Below are 21,884 nucleotides of genomic sequence, written 5' to 3' on the forward strand. Positions count from 1 at the left end.
CGCCCGTATAATTTCAGCGCGAGGCGATGATAATTCATTCGTACTGGCACGAGTTGTTATCGCAAGGACAGAGTACTACATCCTTAGTTGGAATCAAGACTTACAACGGTACCTGCGCTATTCTACCATGGAGGAGTATTTGGAAAGGGTGGACGGTTCGAAATATCGGCAACTGAACTGGGTGGAACCCAGCAGATATTGCGGCGAGTGGAAGCTCACGAACGCGGTCTTAGGTACCAGAGTAATTAAATAAGGCTTGCGTACTGACCTACTTCACTTTTATACATGTCCTGCGTCAGTTGCACGCCCCTGCCGCCATAATGCATCCGCCGTGCGCATCATCTGCATGCTCATTGGCCACGCTCATTGGCTTCACGTCCGCTGTGCACACGGTCTAGCATTCCACATTAACCACTGCGTACTTAGTCCGCTTTCTTCACGACATAGTGTGACTGGTTTGGACTTGCCGTCAGGGGTGCCCCATGCCCTTTGGAGACTTAGGTAAGTTGGATTCCGGATATTTGTTTTATGCTCCCACTCCACCTCCTGGCTGCCTGCGGCCATTTTTTCTCTCCTGGTATTCTTCTCGTACTTTGCGTTGTACATGCTTCATCCTTTACTTTCATACCCAATCGTCGCACACTCTCCATTTCCTGCAATTTCTCTCCGCGGGTCGGCGCTTGCTTGGTGTGTTTCATTGGGTCAACACTGGAGGAACCGCCTCTGAGGTTGCAATGTGATGGTAATTACATCACGAATGGATAGCTGTTTTGTTTTGTTTGGTCCGGGCCTTCCGGCACAACAACTGTAGCGGAACGGTTCCAGAACAAACCCTGCACACAGCAATTGGTTGCAGGCCCTTCCCAATCATCAACGAGGCGCTGCACTCTTATGTCTCACTCTTCTGCATGGCTTCTTTGTTGTGCTTGCACACAGGGCATTTCACATCAATTTTTGATGGATATCGCAATATGTGGGGGTCGGCAAATGAGGGAAGACGTCCGAGAAAACATAAATCTCACGTGATGCTAAAATATGGCCACTGCGCTTCACCCGAAAACCATTTCATTTGACTTCACAACTTCTATTAAGTGTTGGTATAATTATTGCATGATAATAACATTAAAATGCATATATGGTATGGGAACCCATTTTAAAACAGGTTTATACATAACTATGGGACATCGGAAATGTACGAGCCTTTCTCATGCATCTGGGAGATTCTCAGAAATCCTAGTGGCCAAAATCTGCGTTCACACCCATAGAGTAATTGTGCCAAGTTTGAAGTCAATTGAAGAAGTGGAAAGGTACATTCCACTGCTCTGAAGCTGAGATGGATGCGGGCCCTAACCCAGTGCAACATATGTCGGTACTCATATAAAGACTAAACCGAAAAATAGTCCAATGTTATTATAATACTTCTTGGAAGTTTTGGGCCTCCACTTGCAGTAATCACTAATTTATGTGGGGATGCAACAAAATACAGCCTCATGGACGAGGAATAACTTTTGAACCAAGTAGAATTTGAAAAATCTGAGTGGCCAAAAGTTAGGTAAATAACACATCTACCACTATGCCAAAATTTGAGGGAAAAGGAAGGGATTGAAGGTACATTTGGAACTCACCTTTCCCAGAATGTCCGGACAGGCGCAAATAGGGATCACGTGTCAGGGTTTACCGACGCGCGCTTGCCCAACTTGACTCTGGCATCTTCTCTTTCTGGCTAGACTGACTTTGGACTTGAAACTCAACCCCCCCATACCCCCTTACTAAATGCCAAGGGATAGAGCTGCTTGGAAGTATTCCAAAAAAACAATTTCTTCTCCCCAAACCCGACAGATTAATAAAGCTTGGAGGACTGGTTTGGATAAACGACAGACAGAGGGGGGAGGTCACATAGTAAACGAGAATGTATGCCCGGGGCTGTCCACTCGGAGCCGCAGAACCTTTGGACCAATGACTGGGACTTCCGCTGTCCAGCCACCATTGATGTTGCCGCGTGTTAGCATGCAGGCTCATGGAGCTAGACTGGCTGGGAACCAGTCAGGGGAATCAACAGACGAAAGTGCTCATAGATTGAGCAAAAATGTGCAGACTAGAGTCTCAGTTCAAACACGCGAAATTCTTGGATCCATCACTCCGACTGCTGAGCTGCTATCACCATCTTGGCATACCAATTCGAATGTCCCTGTCCCAGCGCCTACACAAATAGAGTATATTTCCCATTCCAATACTTTGGGGGGGACAATTCCTCGCTTGCACAACAACTTGACGCGCACCGATACCTTCATCCCAATGACAAGGACATCCCAAGGGTTGGGGTCTTTAGCAGTATGAATAATGAAGAACAGAAAGAGGTACTCACACGGATAGCCAGCAAGTATTATCCTGTGTAGCACTCAGTAGTTGACTCAATATGGGGGACGGGGGGAAAGAATGACGATGATAGCTCGATGTTGCAATGGCCCGCACGGTTTTAAGTGGCTAATGAACAAGAACAGATATTGGACAAATGGGATAAGCAAATAGGGTGGGGAAACTGCTGCACATGGAACGGCACAACGTAGTGGGGTGACAAAACTCGGAGTGGGACAAGATGCAGAAAGGGGACCTAAAACGATATCGCAACGTAAAATGCATACCAGAACATCATTATGTCTTGGCTTCCAACACTGCAACAGCCCCAGCACCTGGAAGGATGGAGAGTGATGCGACGCGATCATGTTTGGCACGTCCATAGTTCAATCACTAGAATCCCCATTAATCTACTCATATTTGCATGGGTTTAATCATCTATCCTTACAATCTCCTTACTTCCAAAGTTTTAACGTGGTTTCCAACCTAGAGACGAGGGGTTTGGAAGAGGAGGACCGTCTGGCCACGATCGGGGCCAGTTTTGCTTATGTAAGTGTCACAACGTTACAACGTTGGTTGCCGACCCCCACAATATGATACACTCCCCCTTCATACTCGCGCCGGTCGACGCCAACCGCCCCTTCTCCGGGCTCACTTCACCGATTATTTTCACACCAACTTATGTAACTCGCTCTGCATGGGATACGGTAGAGATACGCCCCACCATCCTGGATGAGATACACATTTATAGTTAAGTGCTTCTGAGATCAAAATTACTCCAGGATCCTCCCATGTACGTTAGCATCTCATGTTCATGTTTAGGGCAGCTCTTGGGTAAGTGACTCGCCCCTATTGTTAACAATGCCGTCACCCCTAGGTCTCGGGCTACTCCACCGCAATCAGATGATATGAATATCCAGTTTTAAACCTTGGGTGTACAGCCATTGCGCGTGTAGTTACCGCTTTATCTCATATCAAGCGCGATGAATTGCCTGGTTGCTTGGGAGTCTCATCGCCCGCAGCTGAAACACTCGTAGACGGATTTTGTTGCCAGTCTCGCCACTTTCACGTCAAACAGCTAACCACTCATGCATTGTCGACCCAGCGTAACGTCGTTGCCTTCCGACATTGCTATCTCATCTTGATCATCCCTAAGTGGTATCCAATGCACTTACGCCTTTCTGCTGTGTTCATTATTATTATTATCCGATGCCTCAGTCTGCGCTATGGCCATCGTGCGCCCAATCCATCTCCGGAGTCCCATTCAACCCCTATCAGTCGCTAACTGGAGGTGTGGAATCGGCCGAACCGCACATGCTGCATAAATGCGGTGTGGTGAATGGATCCTTGTGCTAGGTGGAAAAGGGCACCAAAACAATTAAATTAGACATGGAAGGGCTTTAAGTTACAATCTAGCTGATGCCTTTGGTGTCTGTGACGGTGAATATTGGGAGGAATGAGCCGTATCGAGTTGTTTCTCCATCCACTGTGGGATGGGTTTTCTCTTTAGGCACGATTGCATTTCGTGTTGGCCGTAGTCGTGCGTCAACAATGGTGGCTCCACAGTCTTGTCGACTTTGACACCCGGCCAGTTCGGTCCAGTACCAGTGTTGCCCTTGTTAACGGGACCTACATATTGACGGAGCTGAGCTCCATAGTGCAAGCTGAGGCGCAAAAGTCAGCATTTGAGTACGAGACGCGCACGGCTTCTTCACGTACTTGGTGAGCATAGTGAAATTGTATACAGCGCCGAGTGGCTATGTCCAAGGTCAGAAGGCCCCTTCGACGCCAGTGGGGAAATGCCACTCACTATTCCCAAAACGAGAAGGTCTAAACGGCGAAATGAGTTCCAATGTCTGCTGACCAATGGTGCTAACGTACCAGAACCGAAGCCATGGATTGCGAACTTTATCCGAAAGAAACGTCAGTGCTAGGGATTGTTCTTCAGGTAAGGATACGTATGGTGATACACATGACAATAGCGATTACACTTGTGACTGTTCCGGTGTTTATTGAATAAATAATCAATTTGTTCAAGATGTTGTCAGTTCTAGGGGAATGAGTCTGTGAGCTCTCATGACATCACCCTCCGGGTCAAACTAACTGCTTAAAACCAGTTCTCTGCCGACGTAACAGGATGGTCATCGAGACAGCAAGTGTGACATCACAAATCGCCTATCAGTCATTTATATTGAGCGCGGGCACGTCAGAGCAGAGCAGTGCATGTGCTAACCTCCATAAGGAGCCATGATTCGGCCAACGATCGCTTCTGCTGGGGAACCGTGACGAAATTCGCAATATGGTATCCCTGATAGGAAGCGGCTAATGGGTAACGGTTTGGCAACACCATCAGCCGCACGTAAAAGGAACCACACCTATCCCAAGACCTATCGGACACAAGAATTCAATGCCACCGTCAATTCATAGTGCGTGAGATTTCTGCGTTACTAGTTGAACTGCCTTCGGCTGGTTGCGAATTTCCGGAGGGCGACTGCTAAGTCACAATGCGAGCATTACAATACTGTACTTTCACCAATTGAAGTGGGAGACCAATCCTAAGCATGAGTTTCATTTTGTACAGCGTCAACTCTCGTTATCACAGTCACAATCATGTACAGTACATTCATTTTGACGCCGATGGCAGTTCCAAACAATGAGCCACACACCATCCACTTTGATTTTCATATTGAACCGTGAGTACGTTATACCGAATGTCACTCAATTTCAATCATTCTCGTTTTGTTCGGTCGTGTCGGGAGGCGTAAGCAGGTGAGGTAGGGAAGGGGAGGGAGAAGCAATTTCATTCGACTGAGAACGGCGGGTAAATGTCTTGTTTAGTCAACAGTGGATAGGAATCCATACTTGGAATTCATCGTTAACTTGAAAGTGTCCGAGGTGAAGAGTGATGCGTATCAAGGCATTTGGTTCAGAGATTTCTAACGCTAAATCCAAATTGCTGGGATGCTGTGGGACCAATGTTGTGAATGTGACGCGAGGAGGGGAGTGAAGCGCAATCAACGAACCAGGAGACAGACGTGAAGATGGGGTCTTCCGTCGTGTTCATGCTGGATGAAACTCAGCCAATGATCGATGTTGTTCGTCCAGTTCTACATGTGTGCTTCATAGCAGTTGCGACGTTGTGAGGCAACTGTACCCACCGATATGACTAAAGAACCGCGTCGCTGCTGTACAATGAAGTTTCGGTTCTCTCTGTCGTGGTCCATACTTAGAGGTGGTCGAGGAGGAGGTCTCATTTTACACCCGTTATATATGTAGACTGCGAGGTTAGGTTATGGATGATGGACGGCCATAATCATGCATGCATTGAGAGCTGCAGAGGACCCTCACTTGGACACGAAGGCAGAGAGCATGGCATACTCAGTACTCAGCCATTTTCGCATGTACACACATGTACCCGTACCTCAATCCCAGACTCCGTTTTGTTCAGTATTGACTTTTGTCGTTCGCGCCAGTCCTCAGGACTTTACGACAATTGCATATATCTCCTCATCGGTCGTCGATCGTGTGACTGTCTACCAGTGTAGCGTGGGCGCTGGTGGAGTTGTATATGTTTCGGATCAGATTTCAACACTCAGTTCACCACTGAGTAATCGCACTTTTCGCTGAGTAATCACACTTTCCGCTGAGTAATCTATCCCTTTTTTTTATGGGCAGGGGGGTGGGTTTTTTTTTTTTTTTTCCTTTTCGATGGGCAGCAAGAGTTTTTTTTTTTTACATCATTTTCGATGGGTCCACACTTCGAAATGGACTTGGGTTTTTTCCTGCAAAAAATGTTGAAGTCAAGAATGCCAACTGCCAGTTGGGGACGAACCTTTGGACTATAAGTACTAACGTTCAGTCCAAATTCTTGGCTGGAACCATTACCCACAGTGGTGACTTGACCCACAAAGTGGGCAGTAGCAAGTCGGGCATTGGAGGGCTGCATGTCTTCCACCGAAATTCCGATATTTTCAACAGTGGAGGCGTCCAACATCATGATGGGACCATCAACCACTTCAGGCCCTTCATTCATGATGAGAAAATTGCCAGAAACATAAGCCACACAATCTTCTTGTGCATTGTCTTTCATAGGAGACTGAGTGTAGACAGTCATTGTGATTTCGTGAATGTTTTGGTCACCAACAGGACCGTCCCCTGCTAAACAGAGAATGAAAGAGCAGCGCGGTCCTTCGGTAATGCTGTTGGAACACATGGGAAACAATCCAGACAGATGTGAGGACAACATCAGAAGCAGTGGTGACGATCAAAGTTCACGTTTGGAAAGGCAGGGGAAAGTGGAAGTCTCTTTTGAGAGGATGTATATATTCAGAGGTGGTGGAGAGGGACAGAGAGCTGATGTCATTAATCTGTATATGGACCTCACACTTGAACGGATCATCAACCCATGACTGCACCTTGATTTAGAAGTTCACTTACGCAAGTGCGGCAAAACATTTTAAGAAGTACCCAGAAGTTTCTTATGTATGACATTAGCTACGTCGGGCTGATGTTGAGGGATGAATAACAAAGCGTGGGATCAATAACGAATTCGAGATAATGCAGTGTATAGTTGACCGTGAGCGAACACATCTTGCCTGCAGTCTAGGACAATCCGATCCAGCGTGAGTCCTTGACAACTGTTGAAAGTGGAGGAGTATGCTAATCTGAGTGGAAATTGTTTTCGGCGAATCGTATAACGGGCATAGGGGGGTTGGAAGTCGAAGTTGATACAGGGAATCAGATGGGAGACGTCTGGATGGTTGCCTCGATTCAGCACTCGAACTTCTATCCAACGTGATCGACAGCTGACGATCAGCACTCGTTGATTTTTCACCAATCCTTTCGGTACAGACAGGTTGCGTAGTAGAGCACAGATGGCCCCTGGTTTCAGTTTTAGCTCGTGATTAGGTGCTTCTGTGGACACCACAAGGGCCAAGTAGTCTGGGGAGGCGACAATGTGGGAATCATTCAGTGTCCCATCATCATCCACGATGGAATTGTAGCTAAAGTGAATGGCTGGAGGACTGGGGATTGAGTGACTGCACTAACTGAATTAGAAAGGAATCACTGACATAAAGGACCAGCCAAACGTTGTAGTAATGTTTCGTTAAACTCGTCAACCAATGCATTCAGGGGAGTCAGGAAAGCCCGTCGGACAGCATTCAGGGGGTCTGACAAAATATGAAATGGGAAGAGGAAATTTTGTACCACATCGAGGTTGTCCGTGCGAGGAAAGAAAGAGTCAAGAACAATCCGAGATTGCGAGCAATCTTCTCCAACTGAGTCAACAAATCTGCTCAGTTCGGGATCTACAGCATTCCGCATTGGTTGCCACAGTTCGAGAACCGTGAATTTTGGCCACCACTGCCAAGACAGCACTGAGGCCCGAAAAATGTCCATTTCTGAGCCATGCTTGATCACCGGTGCGACTTGTCGAAAGTCTCCTATTGTTATGACAACTTTTCCACCAAATGGCAGTGGCTTTTGACAAATGAGTTGACACACCGAGTCGATCGCCTCCATCACGGTGACATTTAATAAACCCACTTCGTCAATGATCAGAAATGGAGCATATTGAATCAACTCAGCTCGTTTACAATGGGGTGTTAAAGAAGAAATGACATCCCCATTGTCTTTAACCACCGGAATCATATAACCACTATGAGCAGTCCATGCACAGTCATAATTTGAGGCCGCTAATGCAGTCGCTCCAACCACAAATGGGAGTTCACCTTGACCTCGAGCGAGATGAATCAGGGCTTCCGAAACATGTGTTTTGCCTCTACCAGCTCTCCCAGTGAGAAAAAAGAGGTGGGGGCTGGAAGGGGTGTTTCAATAGATAGCGTTCCAAAGGGTGTCATTGTCAGGGTTCAGCACCCTGCCCTAGGGTGCCCCAGACTCCCCAACCAATCCCTTCCTTCCATTCCTTCATTGTTGCCTTGTTGTTGCCTTTCTGTGTTGTGTACACACGCGCGCACGGGATAGCGTGGGAACTTTCTGAGCAAGCAGCTCGCCCAGAATGTTCCCACGGGTCACAGCCACAGTTCTGGGCGAGCAACTCGCCCAGAACGTTCCCACGCTTACTGGGCACTGCCACCTGGATGTTCCCTCCGGGTCACACTACACAACTCTAGGAGCTGTATAGTTGTGGGCATGTGACCCATTCCTTTATATAGCAACCATGCGGGGAGATGAGACCTTTACCCTTCTTCTCATCTCATGCCCCGCATAGGCAAGTGTATATATTATCTTTCCTCTTACTATACATCTCATGCCCCGCATAGTGTGAGGACAGGCCAGATGGGGGTTGAGGTCAGGGAGCCTCCGAGTCCGAGGCCGGGCCCTGACAGTCATATACGCGGCGTTGATCAGAAGAAAAGCCTGCAACCATTTCAGAGTTCTTCCTCAGTAATAATGAATGTTGGGGAAGGAAATAGTCCAATTGAGTGAGGACTTCGGCGGAGTGGATTGTAATGTTAGGGAGTCCAAAATCGGCAGTGGACTTCCCTCGTTGTTGAAGCAGATGTTGAATGTCCAGTAATGCGCGAGCTTTCACAGCGACACTCATTGGCCCGAGTACATTCCCACCATAGTCCCATGCTAGATCATCAGCAAAGCGTTCCCAAATAGGAATTGCTGGGGCTCCTTCTAAGATTAATAACACAAAGAGGAAATGAAGTTGTGAGGGAGATTTGAACGAAGCCACAGCATCTTCCATGGTGGATAGACCTTCGGAATCATTTGCAAATAAACCAGCTGCTTGAGTCGCACGTTGAAAAGTGGGGTGGACAATGCCATCCACACAATGCAGGGACTCAAATGAGCGAGCCGGGAATGCTAAGAGAAGAGCCCGGATTCTCCCATCCCGGGTCTTACTGACTGTAAACGGTAGAGGGAGGGTTGTTTACACCAGCTCACTATTCGAGGAGGAACATCGGGTAGGATAGATGCTTCGGACCAAGATTCAGAAGGGAGTGTGGAAGGGACTGGTTGGAGGGTGAAGAGTTGATAGTAATCCACATAGCGAATGTTATTGAACAAAGGGTCTGAAGGTCGATTGAAATAGCGAATGAGTTCGGATGCTTGTGAAGGACTGGCCCCACGAGAGCGGCCCCTGAAGGAGTATTGAAACCGATTCTGATTGGGCTCATGGATTTTCAAGCATGAGACTGAAGGTTGTTGACGACAGATGTCATACGCTAGGATTCGCCACGCAGCTTCAGGGGTGGAGATATATCGTCCTCGAATGTATTGATCCACAGGGTCCAAATCGGAATTATGGCCCAGTTGGAAGTTGGCATAGTCCACTCCTTTGAATAGATACTTGAAGAGATACAAAAACACGTCGGCAGTAAACACAATGTCCACATTGATGTGGCCTTCCCAGAGTAAAAGTAGAGGAGGTGAATATGGTACGACCCAAGCGTCTGAAGAAGATCGTTGTCGATAAGAAACACATTGTTTTTCGTTCACTTGGGTGTAAGTGGTCACTGGGTGGGGAAAACCGTAGATGCATTGACCCTTTCGATTGCAACGACTCATTCGCGCATGTCGAGGATCCAAATGATCAGAGCGGTGCATCATGTGAGACATCACTAATGTGCGAAGACGACTTTGATCCGGAGGGACTTCAGCCGACACAATGTAATCAATGTGTTCGAAGTCAATGTGGCACTTGAGCTATTAAAAGAAATGAGAGTGGGAGTGAATGAGGGAAACAGAGTGCGACCCACCTTGACCACAATATGAACGTGGGGTAAACCCTGCTTCTGAAATTCCACAGCATATACCATGTAAAGAAATCCATCGAATAAGATTTCAATTCTTTTGAGCAATTGTAGAAAGCGAGCCTGAGAACAGAGGGTTAAAAACCAAATGGATACAACAAACACAGAAATGATCACCCGAAAGACTCGAGCAGTTATGACAGGGGCAGTGGTGGCCGTCTGTCCAGGTAATAGTTTGGTGGTGATTTCAGGCCAGTTCGGATTGCAAGTGGCAGTGATCATTAGGTCGGGTTTGCCGTATTGACGGGCTAATGCGAGAGCATCCGCTACTTTTTCAGCATAATATCGAGCGGAACCGGTGAAGCTGGATGGAAGTTGATAGAAGTGTTCTTCTTGTTCTTCTGAATCTTGGTGATCAGCGCGTAATATACGATCGTATTCATGTTGTTTTCCTTGTTTAATGAGGAATAGTTGTTGATCCTCCACTCAGGAGAACATGTCGATTATCCATTCACATCCTAAACGCCAGAATTGATGGAAACGCTCTTCTGTCAAGAGTCGATGTTTATACCATGCGATTTGAGTCCAATGGCCGTACTGGACGTGACGATGGATTTCTCCCCAACCGCCCACTCCGTGGGGAAAGAGAATGGGATATTGTAGGGGTTCATATAATGTATTCAGAATGTTGATGGGGGAAGGAGTGGCGTCCCTTCGACGCTGTATAAAGATGCAGCGCGGATCATGAGTTGCACCTGAACCGACATGATAGATGGCAGCGATTTCATTGGACACTCCCGGATCTTGAATTTGCATGGAGACTTCTTGCAGATGGGGTTGGAACTGTGCAAAATCTTGGAAGTTTCGAAATAGAGGATTGTTCGCCATCAATTCTTGACGGATAGCATCCACAGTGCAAGGAGGGACATTGGATTGTAAAATGGCAGGAGTAGCTCCCAACGGATCATACAGAAACCAATTGATGGGATGACCCGATCTTTGACTCGGAAAAATACGATGATATGTGCGACCGGTGATACACAGAGAATAAGGACCTACCCAGAACATTTGAGGTCAGAGTGTGAAAGAGAAGGACTCTCATACCTTGAAAGGAGTGAAATTCTCCGGATACAGCTTGTGCACTCAGATTGAACAAATAGTTCAACACTCGGGACGCATTGCCCGCATTGGTGGGCGAGGTGCTGATGAAAGAAGCTAGACAGGGGGGTAGCGGTGGAAGGTGTGGAAGACGTTTAGTGCCACGACAGCAACACCAATCCACACTTTCGGATTCCAAAAGTAGAGCGCCACACCATCCACACGGGGTGGATCGCCATCGGAAGTGGTCAGACATAGGCGACAATTGGGCGAAATAAACCCAATATTGGTGGTTGGAAAGTATCGCGCTTGGGAAATTGTGTTAGAGTGTTAGAAAGGGGTGAAGGCACATTAAGAAGTATGTACGTTGATCGGGAAGAAAGAGCAGTAGAATGAGGATTTCTGGCCATTGGACGTCGAACGGGAGGAAGAAGGGCAATCGTGCTCGCCATTGGAAAAGAGTGAACGTTCGGAAGCTCAAAGTCCAATTGAAAAGTCCGATTAGATGAGAACACACAATGGTGAGATAATACGCTTGGATGAAGGTCGGCGATGAATGAGTGAATAGAATGGGAGGGTCCGATTCATGTCTCCGCCATAGCAGCGAGTTCGTGGAACCCTCCGCTGTGCAGAAATATCCAGAATGGTTACAGTGTGTAAGGAGATTTGAAATCTTTGTAATAGCAGCGAGTCCCAAAAACTCCCTGCCTTCCAAAAAGATCAAAACACCCGCAAGTAGACAGAGCCAGTAACTCAGGTTTGCGTCGATCATTCATGTGATCTGGACATGGATATATAAATCAAGCATGTGATGAAGAAAGGAATCAGCTGAAGACCCCCAAGCGCCAGTGACGCACCTCAACGGTGACTGGAGGAGTGAGCTGGAGCAATACCTTGATGCAGATCCAATGAAAACATGCGACGGACTATGATGCGATGGGAACATGTCATGTATGAATACGGAATTGGATGAAATTAAACAATGAGGTAAGATACAGGCGGCGTATATATATATATATATATATATTATATATTATATATATTATATATATATACTTAAGTGAGGTTGAATGTATTGTTTCACAGTTAATTATATAAGCTTTTCCCGCGCTCAAGCCTGTTGGTGGCATCTTGCCATTGAGCTGGATAACCTGTGGCGAGACAATAATAAAGAATGGAGAGGACGTTGGCATGAACCCATTGCAAAAAACCCCATGCAAAACGGTTGAAAACTGAGAGAGATATGGGGTGTGGCCCATGCCAGCGCGTGTTTTGAGTGTGGGAAAAGTGTCCACGGCCTCATACAAGCTGTTTGATGACTAAGGTTAATAATACGGTATAGAAAGGCCGTTTGGACGAGCTCATTGAGAAAAACTTGACGAAAAACGAACAAGATTTGACAGAGATACGAATGTACATGTGTTTTTGTGTGAAAAAATGTGAAAAAACATCCCACCGCCTCATACACCCTCATTCGCGATGTGCGCCAATAATATAAAGAGATGAGGGCGTTAGTACAAGCATGTACAAAAAAGAACGACGAAAAACGAATGATAATTGACTGAGATACGAATGTACATGGTTTTTTTGTGAAAAAATGTAAAAACATGTCCTACCACCTCATACGCGCTCATTCGCGGCTTGAACCAATAATAGAAAATGACCAGGGAGGTAGTCCGAGCCCATCGAAAGAAACCCGACGAAAAACGAATGGGAATTGACAGAGATACTAATGTACATGGTTTATTTGTGGAAAAATCGTGCTACTTCCTCATACACGCCGATTCACGACTTGCATTAACAATACCAAATGTAAAGGAAGTTAATCCGGGCCCATTAAAAAAACCCGACGGAAAACGGTCAAGAACTGAGGGAGATACCAATCCAGTGTCAGCTCCGCGGCTGATCTGTGCGTGGGAAACGGTCCCCAGCACCCTACAGATGTTCTAAAAATATGAAAAAAACCAGGTACCTGCGTTAATACTATATAAAATGGTTCGCAAAATTTCAGGACATTCGGGCCAGTATCAAGCGAGATATAATAAATTATGTGATTAATTTCCACTTGGCACCCTCAAAATCGCATAATATCGAGTTGAGGTAATAATACAAATTGTAGAGGACATTAACACGCGCCCGTTGAAAAAAACCCGAAGAGAAACGAATAAGAACTGACAGAGATACAAATGTAGTGTCTGCTCTGCGCGTGGTCTGTGCGTGGGAAACGTCTTCCAGTGCCTCACGGCGTGTTAGAAAAATATAAAAAAATGTCAAAAACTTGCGTTGATAATATATAAATTAGTACGCAAATTCATAAAACATTTGGTAAGGTATTAAGCGAGATATAAGAATAATACCATACAGTTTTGTGTGGGAAATGAGAAAATCGCCATAGTCTCCTCGGGATCGCCGAACGAGGAGTCGGACTAATAATACAACATGTAGAGGACATCAAGACGCGCCCATTGAAAAAAACCCGACGAGAAACGGATGAGAACTGACAGAGATATGATAGGTTTATGTGAAAAATCACGTGTATATGTTTAGTTTGAGGAAATTCACGTGAGTAATTGAGTGTAACCTCCCACAACTTTGTTCGCGCACAGACATAAGCGAAAAAGTACTAATACCCCCACTCAAAACCGGTTTACACCCCCTCATGGGAGCAATTCTTTTTTGTTCCCATGTGACTTTGGCATGTAAAATAGATAAAATAGATAAAATAGATAGATAAATAGATAAAATAGGTAGATAAATAGGTCATAATAGTCGTAAATGATAATAATAATAATAATAATAATAATAATAATAATAATAATAGTAATAAATAATTATAGTAGTAGTATTTTTGTTGTATAAGTTATTGTTTTTTTTTTGTATTTTCGCTATTAGCATGTAAAATAGATAAATAAATAGGAAGTAAGTTGAAATCCGGAGTTTCCAACAACAGAACCAAATGAACTAAGGTTCCAGATAAGGTAAAAATTCGAAAAAAATTCACGGCAATGTGGGACAACATGAAATAGAAACATCCAAAACAAGGTATCCTATATAGAATAAAATCTGAAAAAATTGCGGCAATGGGGGAAAGCCAAGAAAAATAATACCAAGGTATTCTATGCAAATTAAAATCCAGAAAATTCATGGCAACATGGGACAGTATAGAATAAAAAGATAGAAAAATAAAAGTAAGGTGCTCTCTATAAAATAAAATCAAAAAAATTCATGGCAACATGGGGAACACTGTTTTATAAACTTACAAGGAATTTCATGTGATGGGGAGTGGTTGGGGTGGTGGGTTTGGAGAAATGGCCAGAAAATGAAGAAAAACAATGCAGGGGCCTCACTCCCAGTGGATTGGGGAAGGTGTTTCTCATTCCTGTGCATGACTAATGCAGCGGGGTTTGGGGCGCAGCCCCAAGGCTCTCCGCAGGAGCAGGGGTTCAAGGGGCTGGCCCCTTGGTGTAAAAAATAATCAAATATGTCCAGGGGGGTTTGGGGCACAGCCCCAGGCTCTCCGCAGGAGTGGGGCTTGGGGCAACGCCCCAATAGCTCTCCGCAGGAGCAGGGGTTCAAGGGGCTGGCCCCTTGGTGCATAAATAATCACCATATATCTCATTATTTCTTTAGCACATGGGGAACAATAATAACAAGGATGTCGTTGCATGGGGCGGAGCCCCAATGGGGTCTGGGGCAACGCCCCAGGGGGGTTCGGGGCGCAGCCCCGATGCCCTCCGCAGGAGCTAGAGACCGCTAAACGCGTGGGTGTGCGAGGAACGAGCACCCCACGGGTTAAAGGTCTCTAGTCTCATAATGAAGTGAGGTTGAATGTATGGTTTTATTCAGTTTTTGAATGGGTCAATACAGTTTAATTAACGTAAGCAATGCAGTTCTCTGAGCCGTGGGACCTGTTTCAATGTTAACAATTGTACTAGATGACCTATCTTGGTGTAATAATAAAGGATGGAGGGGACGTTTGAGCGATTCCATTGCAAAAGACCCCATGAAAAACGGTTGAAAACTGAGGGAGATACGAGTGGTGGCCCATTCCAGCGCGAAATGTGTGCGTGGGAAACAGTGACCACGCCTCATACAGGCTGTTTGACGACGCGTGCTAATGATATTAGATGAGGGGATCGTTAATACAAGCTCATTAAAAAAAACCCGACGAAAAACGAATGAGATTTGACAGATATATGCATGTAAATGTCTTTTGTGTGTGAAAAAATGTGAAAAAACGTTCCACCGCCTCATAGACCCTCATTTGAGATGTACGACAATAATATAAAATAGTGAGGACGTTAATACAAGCATGTACAAAAAGAAACGACCAAGAACGAATGATAATTGACAGAGATACGCATGAACATGCCTTTTATGTGTAAAAAAATGTAAAAACACGTCCTACTGCCTCATAAGCGCTTGCTCGCTCCTTGCACCAATAATATAAAATAACCAAGGGGTTGGCACAAGCCCATTAAAAGAAACCCGACGAAAAACGAATGAAAATTGACAGAGAAACTAATGTACATGTTTTATTTGTGGAAAAAACGTTCCCCCTCCTCATTCACGCTGATTCACGACTTGCACTAATAATACCAAATGCATAGGATGTTAGTACGGGCCCATTGCAGCAAACCCGACGAGAAACGGTCAAGAACTGACAGAGATACCAATCCAGTGTCAGCTCCGCGGGTGATCTGTGCGTGGGAAACGTTCTCCAGCACTTCACAGGTGTTTTAAAAATATGTAAAAATATTAAGTCCTTGCGTTAATAATATTTAGAGTAGCATGCAAATTTTCAAAACAGTTGGTGCAGTATCAAGCGAGATATGATAAATTATTCCATTAAATTTCACTTGGCACCCTCAAGATCGCAAAATATCAGGTTAAGGTAGCAATACACATTGTAGAAGGCATTGACGCGCGCCCGTTAAAAAAACCCGAAGAGAAACGAATAAGAACTGACAGAGATACGATTGCAGTGTCAGGTCTGCGCATTATCTGTGCGTGGGAAACGGTCCCCAGCACCCTACAGATGTTCTAAAAATATGTAAAAATATTCTGTACTTGCGTTAATAGTATATAAAATGATTCAAAAAATTCCAGGACATTTGGTTCAGTATCAAGCGAGATATAATAAATTATTCTATCAAACTTCACTTGCCACCCTCAAAATCGCGCAATAATGAGCCGGGGCAATAATAATAATTGTAAATAGCACTAACACGCGCCCGTTAAAACAAACCCGAAGCGAAATGAATAAGAACTGACAGAGATACGAATGTAGTGTCTGCTCTGCGCGTGGTCTGTGCGTGGGAAACGTCTTCCAGTGCCTCACCGCATGTTAAGAAAAATATGAAAAAATGTCAAAAACTTGCGTTGATAATATATAAATTAGTACGCAAATTTATAAAACATTTGGTAAAGTATCAAGCGAGATATAATAGATTACTCTACAGTTTGTGCATGGGAATGCGATAAATCGCTGTAATCTCCTCAGGATCGCCGAACGACGAGTCGGACCAATAATACAACATGTAGAGGACATTGAGACGCACCCATGGAACAAAACCCGACGAGAAACGGATGAGAATTGACAGAGATATGATAGATTTATGTAAAGAATCACGTGTATATGTTTAGTTTGAGGAAATTCACGTGAGTAATGAGTTTAACCTCCCACAACTTTTTTCGTGCACAGACATATGCGAAAAAGTACTAATACCCCCACTCAAAACCAGTTCAAACCCCCCATGGGAGCAACCCTTTTTTGCTCCCATGTGACTTTGGCATGTAAAATAGATAGATAAATAGATAAAATAGGTAGATAGGTAAATAAATAGGTCATAATAACCATAAATAGTAATAAATAATAATAAAATAATAAAAATAGTAGTAGTTGTTGTATTAAATTTTTTTTTTGGTTGTTTTCACTAATTAGTTATTAATAAGTAATGATAGTATTGTTGTGTTAGTTATTTTTTTTTGTTGTTTTCGCTAATTAGCAAATATAATTAGATAATAATAGTAATAGTGGTGTTGTATTAGTCATGTTTGGTTATGTTTTCGAAATTGGCATCTACCATAAATGGTGGTACTGTTGCATTCTCTCTTTTTCTTTGTATTTCGCTATTAGCATGTAAAATAAATAGGTAAATAAAATTGAGTAATTAAAATGTGGAGCAGAATCAAATGAAGGGTTCCATATAAGGTAAAAATTTGAGAAAATTCATGGCAACATGGCACAACATGAAGCAGAAACATCCAAAAAAAATAAAACCAAGGTGTCCTGAATAAAATAAAATCTGAAAAAATTGCGGCAATGTGGGACAACAAAGGAAAATAAATTTTATATAAAATAAAATCCAGAAAATTCACAGCAACATAGAATAAAAAGACAGAAAAATAAAAGCAAGGTGCTCTCCCTAAAATAAAATCCAAAAGAATTCATGGCAATATGGGGAACACTGTTTTATAAACTTACAAAGGAATAACAGACAAAACTTGATCAGTTGGGGTGGTGGGTTTGCAGAAATGGGCAGGAAATGAAGGAAAACAGGGCCTCACTCCCAGTGCATTGCCAAGAGGGAAAGGCATTTCTCATTCCTGTGTATGATTGGTGGTGCGGGGTTTGGGGCAACGCCCTGATGGCCCTCTGCAGGAGCAGGGGTTCAAGGGGCTGGCCCCTTGGTGTAAAAAATAATCAAATATGTTTGGGGCGCAGCCCCAGGCTCTCCACAGGAGTGGGGCTTGGGGCAACGCCCCAATAGCTCTCTGCAGGAGCAGGGGTTCAAGGGGCTGGCCCCTTGGTGCATAAATAATCACCATATATCTTATTATTTTTTTAGCACATGGGGAACAATAATAACAAGGATGTCGTTGCATGGGGCGGAGCCCCAATGGGGTCTGGGGCAACGCCCCAGGGGGGTTCGGGGTGCAGCCCCGATGCCCTCCACAGGAGCTAGAGACCGCTAAACACGTGGGTGTGCGAGGAACGAGCACCCCACGGGTTAAAGGTCTCTAGTAAAAGGGCAGGTCAGAAGAAGGGGAATGCACAGAGGGAGTAAGTTAGCAACGTAAGTGGCTACCTTCAATATCAATGAGGTAAGCTGGAAGGGCCAATCAGAGCGGTTCGAAACCTGGCTTCAGGGTGAACCGAGCCAATCAGATCTCGTAGATGACCCTCGGTGATTATTTATTAGTTAGATATACATACCGAATTGCGCGAGAGATAACAGCATAACAGGCATCCCCATATAATACTCTTACTCACTGCAGGGGCAGGGAGGCTGTCATGAGTATTCGCGAGACTGGGGAGATGAATGATACATACAAGCATACATGCGGTATGCGAAAAACGATTGAACAGTTGTCGAGGAAACAACCTGAAAACAACCGAATTTCTCTCAACCCCCACCTAAGCTCCGCGAGTGGATGTCGAACGCACCGCTGTAGTCTGATGTATTTCCATTTCCCAGGTGAGAGACGGAATGACGTTCTTCTCAGTTGAAGCAATCACAAAGTACCAATAAAGAGCTTGGGCCATGCATCCACTTCATCTTCTGGGAGGCGAATTCACGTTTTAATCGGGGGGACTCACAACAGGAGAGCTTGGACGACCCTAGGCAGCAGTTTGAACCCACAGTCATACAATGATCTGGGCTTCATACTCACCACAAAAAGGAGACCTGTTCGGACATTTCCCATTTCAGGCGTTTATATCACCAGTAAGACGTGATACACTTACTACAAGCTTTATATAGGGAGTCCTTTGGGAAGGTAGAGAAATATGTATGGGTCTGTATTGTGATAATACCGAAGAAGCTGGCAGTATTGTAATTCATGGAGGGTTTTAGGACGCTGATGGGTGGAACGGACTCAAGAAGAGAAGGATATCCAACAGTTTAAAGACCTCTGCAATCACGTAGAGGCCTCGGGCTTGGGGCTGTTACACTGTAAGATCAATGCCGTTGATGAGGTACACATACCATCGGAACCGATGATGATGATGATAAATCTATCTTAATACCCTGCAGCCTTGTGATGATGTGGCAGTGCGGTTATCCCGTCCTAACACCGGAGCGTACATGGTGGTATTCTGGTTGGTGTATTCAGGTGTCAATGATCCTCGGGTTCTGTGGTGTCCATAGGTATTGTCATGGTGATAAAAAATAAAAATAAGAAATGGAAAAAATGAAAAGGTTCCGTCTGTCCCCTGCAAATTCTGTTCTGCTTCGTCTATCCCATGAGTCGGTCGGGCGATGGCGGTCCTCACGGTGTGTTTGTTGTCATCGGTTTGTCGCCTGTCTTGGACTTTTTGATGAAATTGGCAAGCCTTTCTATGCCTTTCATCTTGCCCATGAGGATGTGGAATTTCATCTGGTTTCCGTGTCCTAGTAGGTATCTGTGTCTACTTGTCTGGGGGCACTCCGTCAGAATGTGGGCCCTTGTTTGTGTTGATTTATCGCATTGACATGCTCTATTCTCCGTTGTGATTCCGAATCGGTGGTAATACTCGCCAATGTGAGCATGTCCTGTTTGGAACTGGACCATGCAGCTGAAGGTTTTTCTGTCGAGTTTTCTGAACTGTTTTTCTGAACTGTTTGGTGGGTCTAAGCTTCAGTGTGAGTTGGTTCGCTGCATAGAAGCCCGATCTCAGGGGGTTCGGTGTGTTCGTCCATTGGTGAGTCCATGTTTCAGCCATCTCTCTCCTGCACAGGCTCTCTATGTACGAGAGTGATTTAAAGTTGGGTCAGGCTGGTCTAAGTTGTGTGCCTTCTTTTGCTAGCTGGTCAGCTCTCTTGTTCCCCAGTATTCCAAGATGGCCTGGGCACCAGTGCAATGCAATTTTCGTCTCCTCAGAGTCTGTTAGGACTTTGCATATGCATCAGCAAAAGTCCGTTATGCTCCAGAGCTCAAGAGTGGCTGGAGCATGTGGGAGACAAAACAGCAGATTGGGCACTCCTGGAGCCAATAGTGTTCTCCTGGGAGGGGGTTCAGGAGCAGCTGGGAGTGGTGAGGAGTATGCAATGTGCCAGGAGCAATGGGAGGAAAATTTTGGGAAATTTTCAAAAAAAAATTCAGGAACTATAGTGCCTTGAAAGTGCTTTCAGGACATATAATTATTTGCAAAATCAAGGAAGAAATGATGGAGAAAAATGGAAAATACTTTCAGAGACCCAATATTTTCTGCTGTTCTGATTGTTCTTGGTCTCACTCCCAGCTGCTCCTGGACCCTCCCAGGAGCTTTCAGGAGTATTGAGGAGCAGCTGGGAATGAGGCCAAGAAGAATTGGGAAAAATCAGAACAGCAGAAAATAACAATGCTACAAGGCTTCCCCTCACTTTCCTATTCAATTTTCAGACTTTCCCATCAATTCAGTTCTCATTATTTCTCAGGTCTCCGAAAGTATTTCCCATTTTTCTCCATCATTTCTTCCTCAATTTCACAAATAATTATATATCCTGAAAGCACTTCAAAGGCACTACAGTTCCTGAATTTTTTTGATTTTTTCCCTAATTATTTTTTTTTTCAACTTTTTAGAAGTCCCTATTTTTCAAATTTTCCTCATTTCCCTCTATTTTCCCCCTCATTCCCCCCCATTTCCCCTCCTCCATATTCTGCAAACCCAAAAGTGATTAACTTGCCAGATTAATCATATATCAGGCCATAAATTTTGATTGTGTATTGGTGAGTCTCAGTGTCCTTGATATATAGTATAGTGTTTGATCTAAATGTTAAGCAGTGTCTTGTTGTGTTGGTCTTGTGGTAGGAGGTATTCATGGGAATCTTCCCTCCTTTTGTTCCTTTTCATTTTCAAATGCTCCAGGAGCTCCCAGAAGCTTCTCACTTTGAAGTATTTAAATTGTATTTACTGGATACGTTTGTGCACAAAGCAATGCTCCATGTCCTCCTGGGAGTGCCCTGGAGTACCTGGCCAACTCTGGAGGAAATCAGCTGTTCCTGGACTGGCCAATCTCCTCCTGATTTAGTATTATCTGCATATATGACAATGCAGGTGGGTTTTGTGGTGATGTTACCATCATCTAGGGTGCATCTGATTCCATCCATGGCTGTTTTCAGGCCCATTATCTCTGCATCATAGGCTTCAACATGTTTGCCCATTACTCCTTTCTCCTCAAAGACAACTTTGCCATGTGAGTATCCTACTGCGCCAAAGCCAGTTTTGATTCTGCCATCATCTTTGTATCGGGATCCATCTGAGTAGATGAGCAGTGTGTTTGGGTCATCTTCACACTCTGCGACGAAGTTCATGTGGTCATCAGCCCATTCCTGTTTGAATGAGTTTCCAGGGTCGTCTGGCAGGGTGAAGAGTTGGATTCGGTCAGTGATGTCATGTGCAGATGTGTCCCATGTGTCATATCCGTACACACGGATCCCAAACTGACTCCTGGACCCTTATCCTCATCTCCTCCAGAGTCCTACCTTGCCACTGTCTGTTCCGATATTCACCTTCGGACCTGACACCACTCCTCCTCTTACTCCTCATGTCACCTCCACCCTTCCATCCTTCTCCTGCCCTACTTCCATCATTCTCCTACCCTACTTCCATCATTCTCCTACCCTATCTCCGTCCGCTCCAATACTCACCTTTGGACCGAACATCACTCCCCTCGCCACCCTCCTCTTCTTACTCCTCGCAACACCTCCACCCTTCTGTCACTCTCCTACCCTACCTCC

The 21,884-nt window shown here is 44.9% G+C and overlaps 1 protein-coding gene across 1 annotated transcript; it reads right to left on the reverse strand.

Annotated features, from left to right (window-relative positions):
- Window positions 1–3,722: 3,722 nt before the first annotated feature.
- EI90DRAFT_3067524 (uncharacterized protein) lies at window positions 3,723–4,743 on the reverse strand (the record flags this gene model as incomplete). Its single annotated transcript, XM_039061026.1, has 7 exons — window positions 3,723–4,019; window positions 4,075–4,112; window positions 4,166–4,185; window positions 4,237–4,261; window positions 4,318–4,405; window positions 4,460–4,530; window positions 4,589–4,743. Coding segments are annotated over 7 exons (560 nt in total), but the record flags the coding sequence as incomplete, so codon positions are not given.
- Between the last annotated feature and the right edge of the window lie 17,141 nt (window positions 4,744–21,884).

This window comes from Cantharellus anzutake (assembly GCF_015039405.1).
Source record: "Cantharellus anzutake strain C23 chromosome Unknown EI90scaffold_41, whole genome shotgun sequence".
Lineage (NCBI taxonomy): Eukaryota > Fungi > Basidiomycota > Agaricomycetes > Cantharellales > Hydnaceae > Cantharellus > Cantharellus anzutake.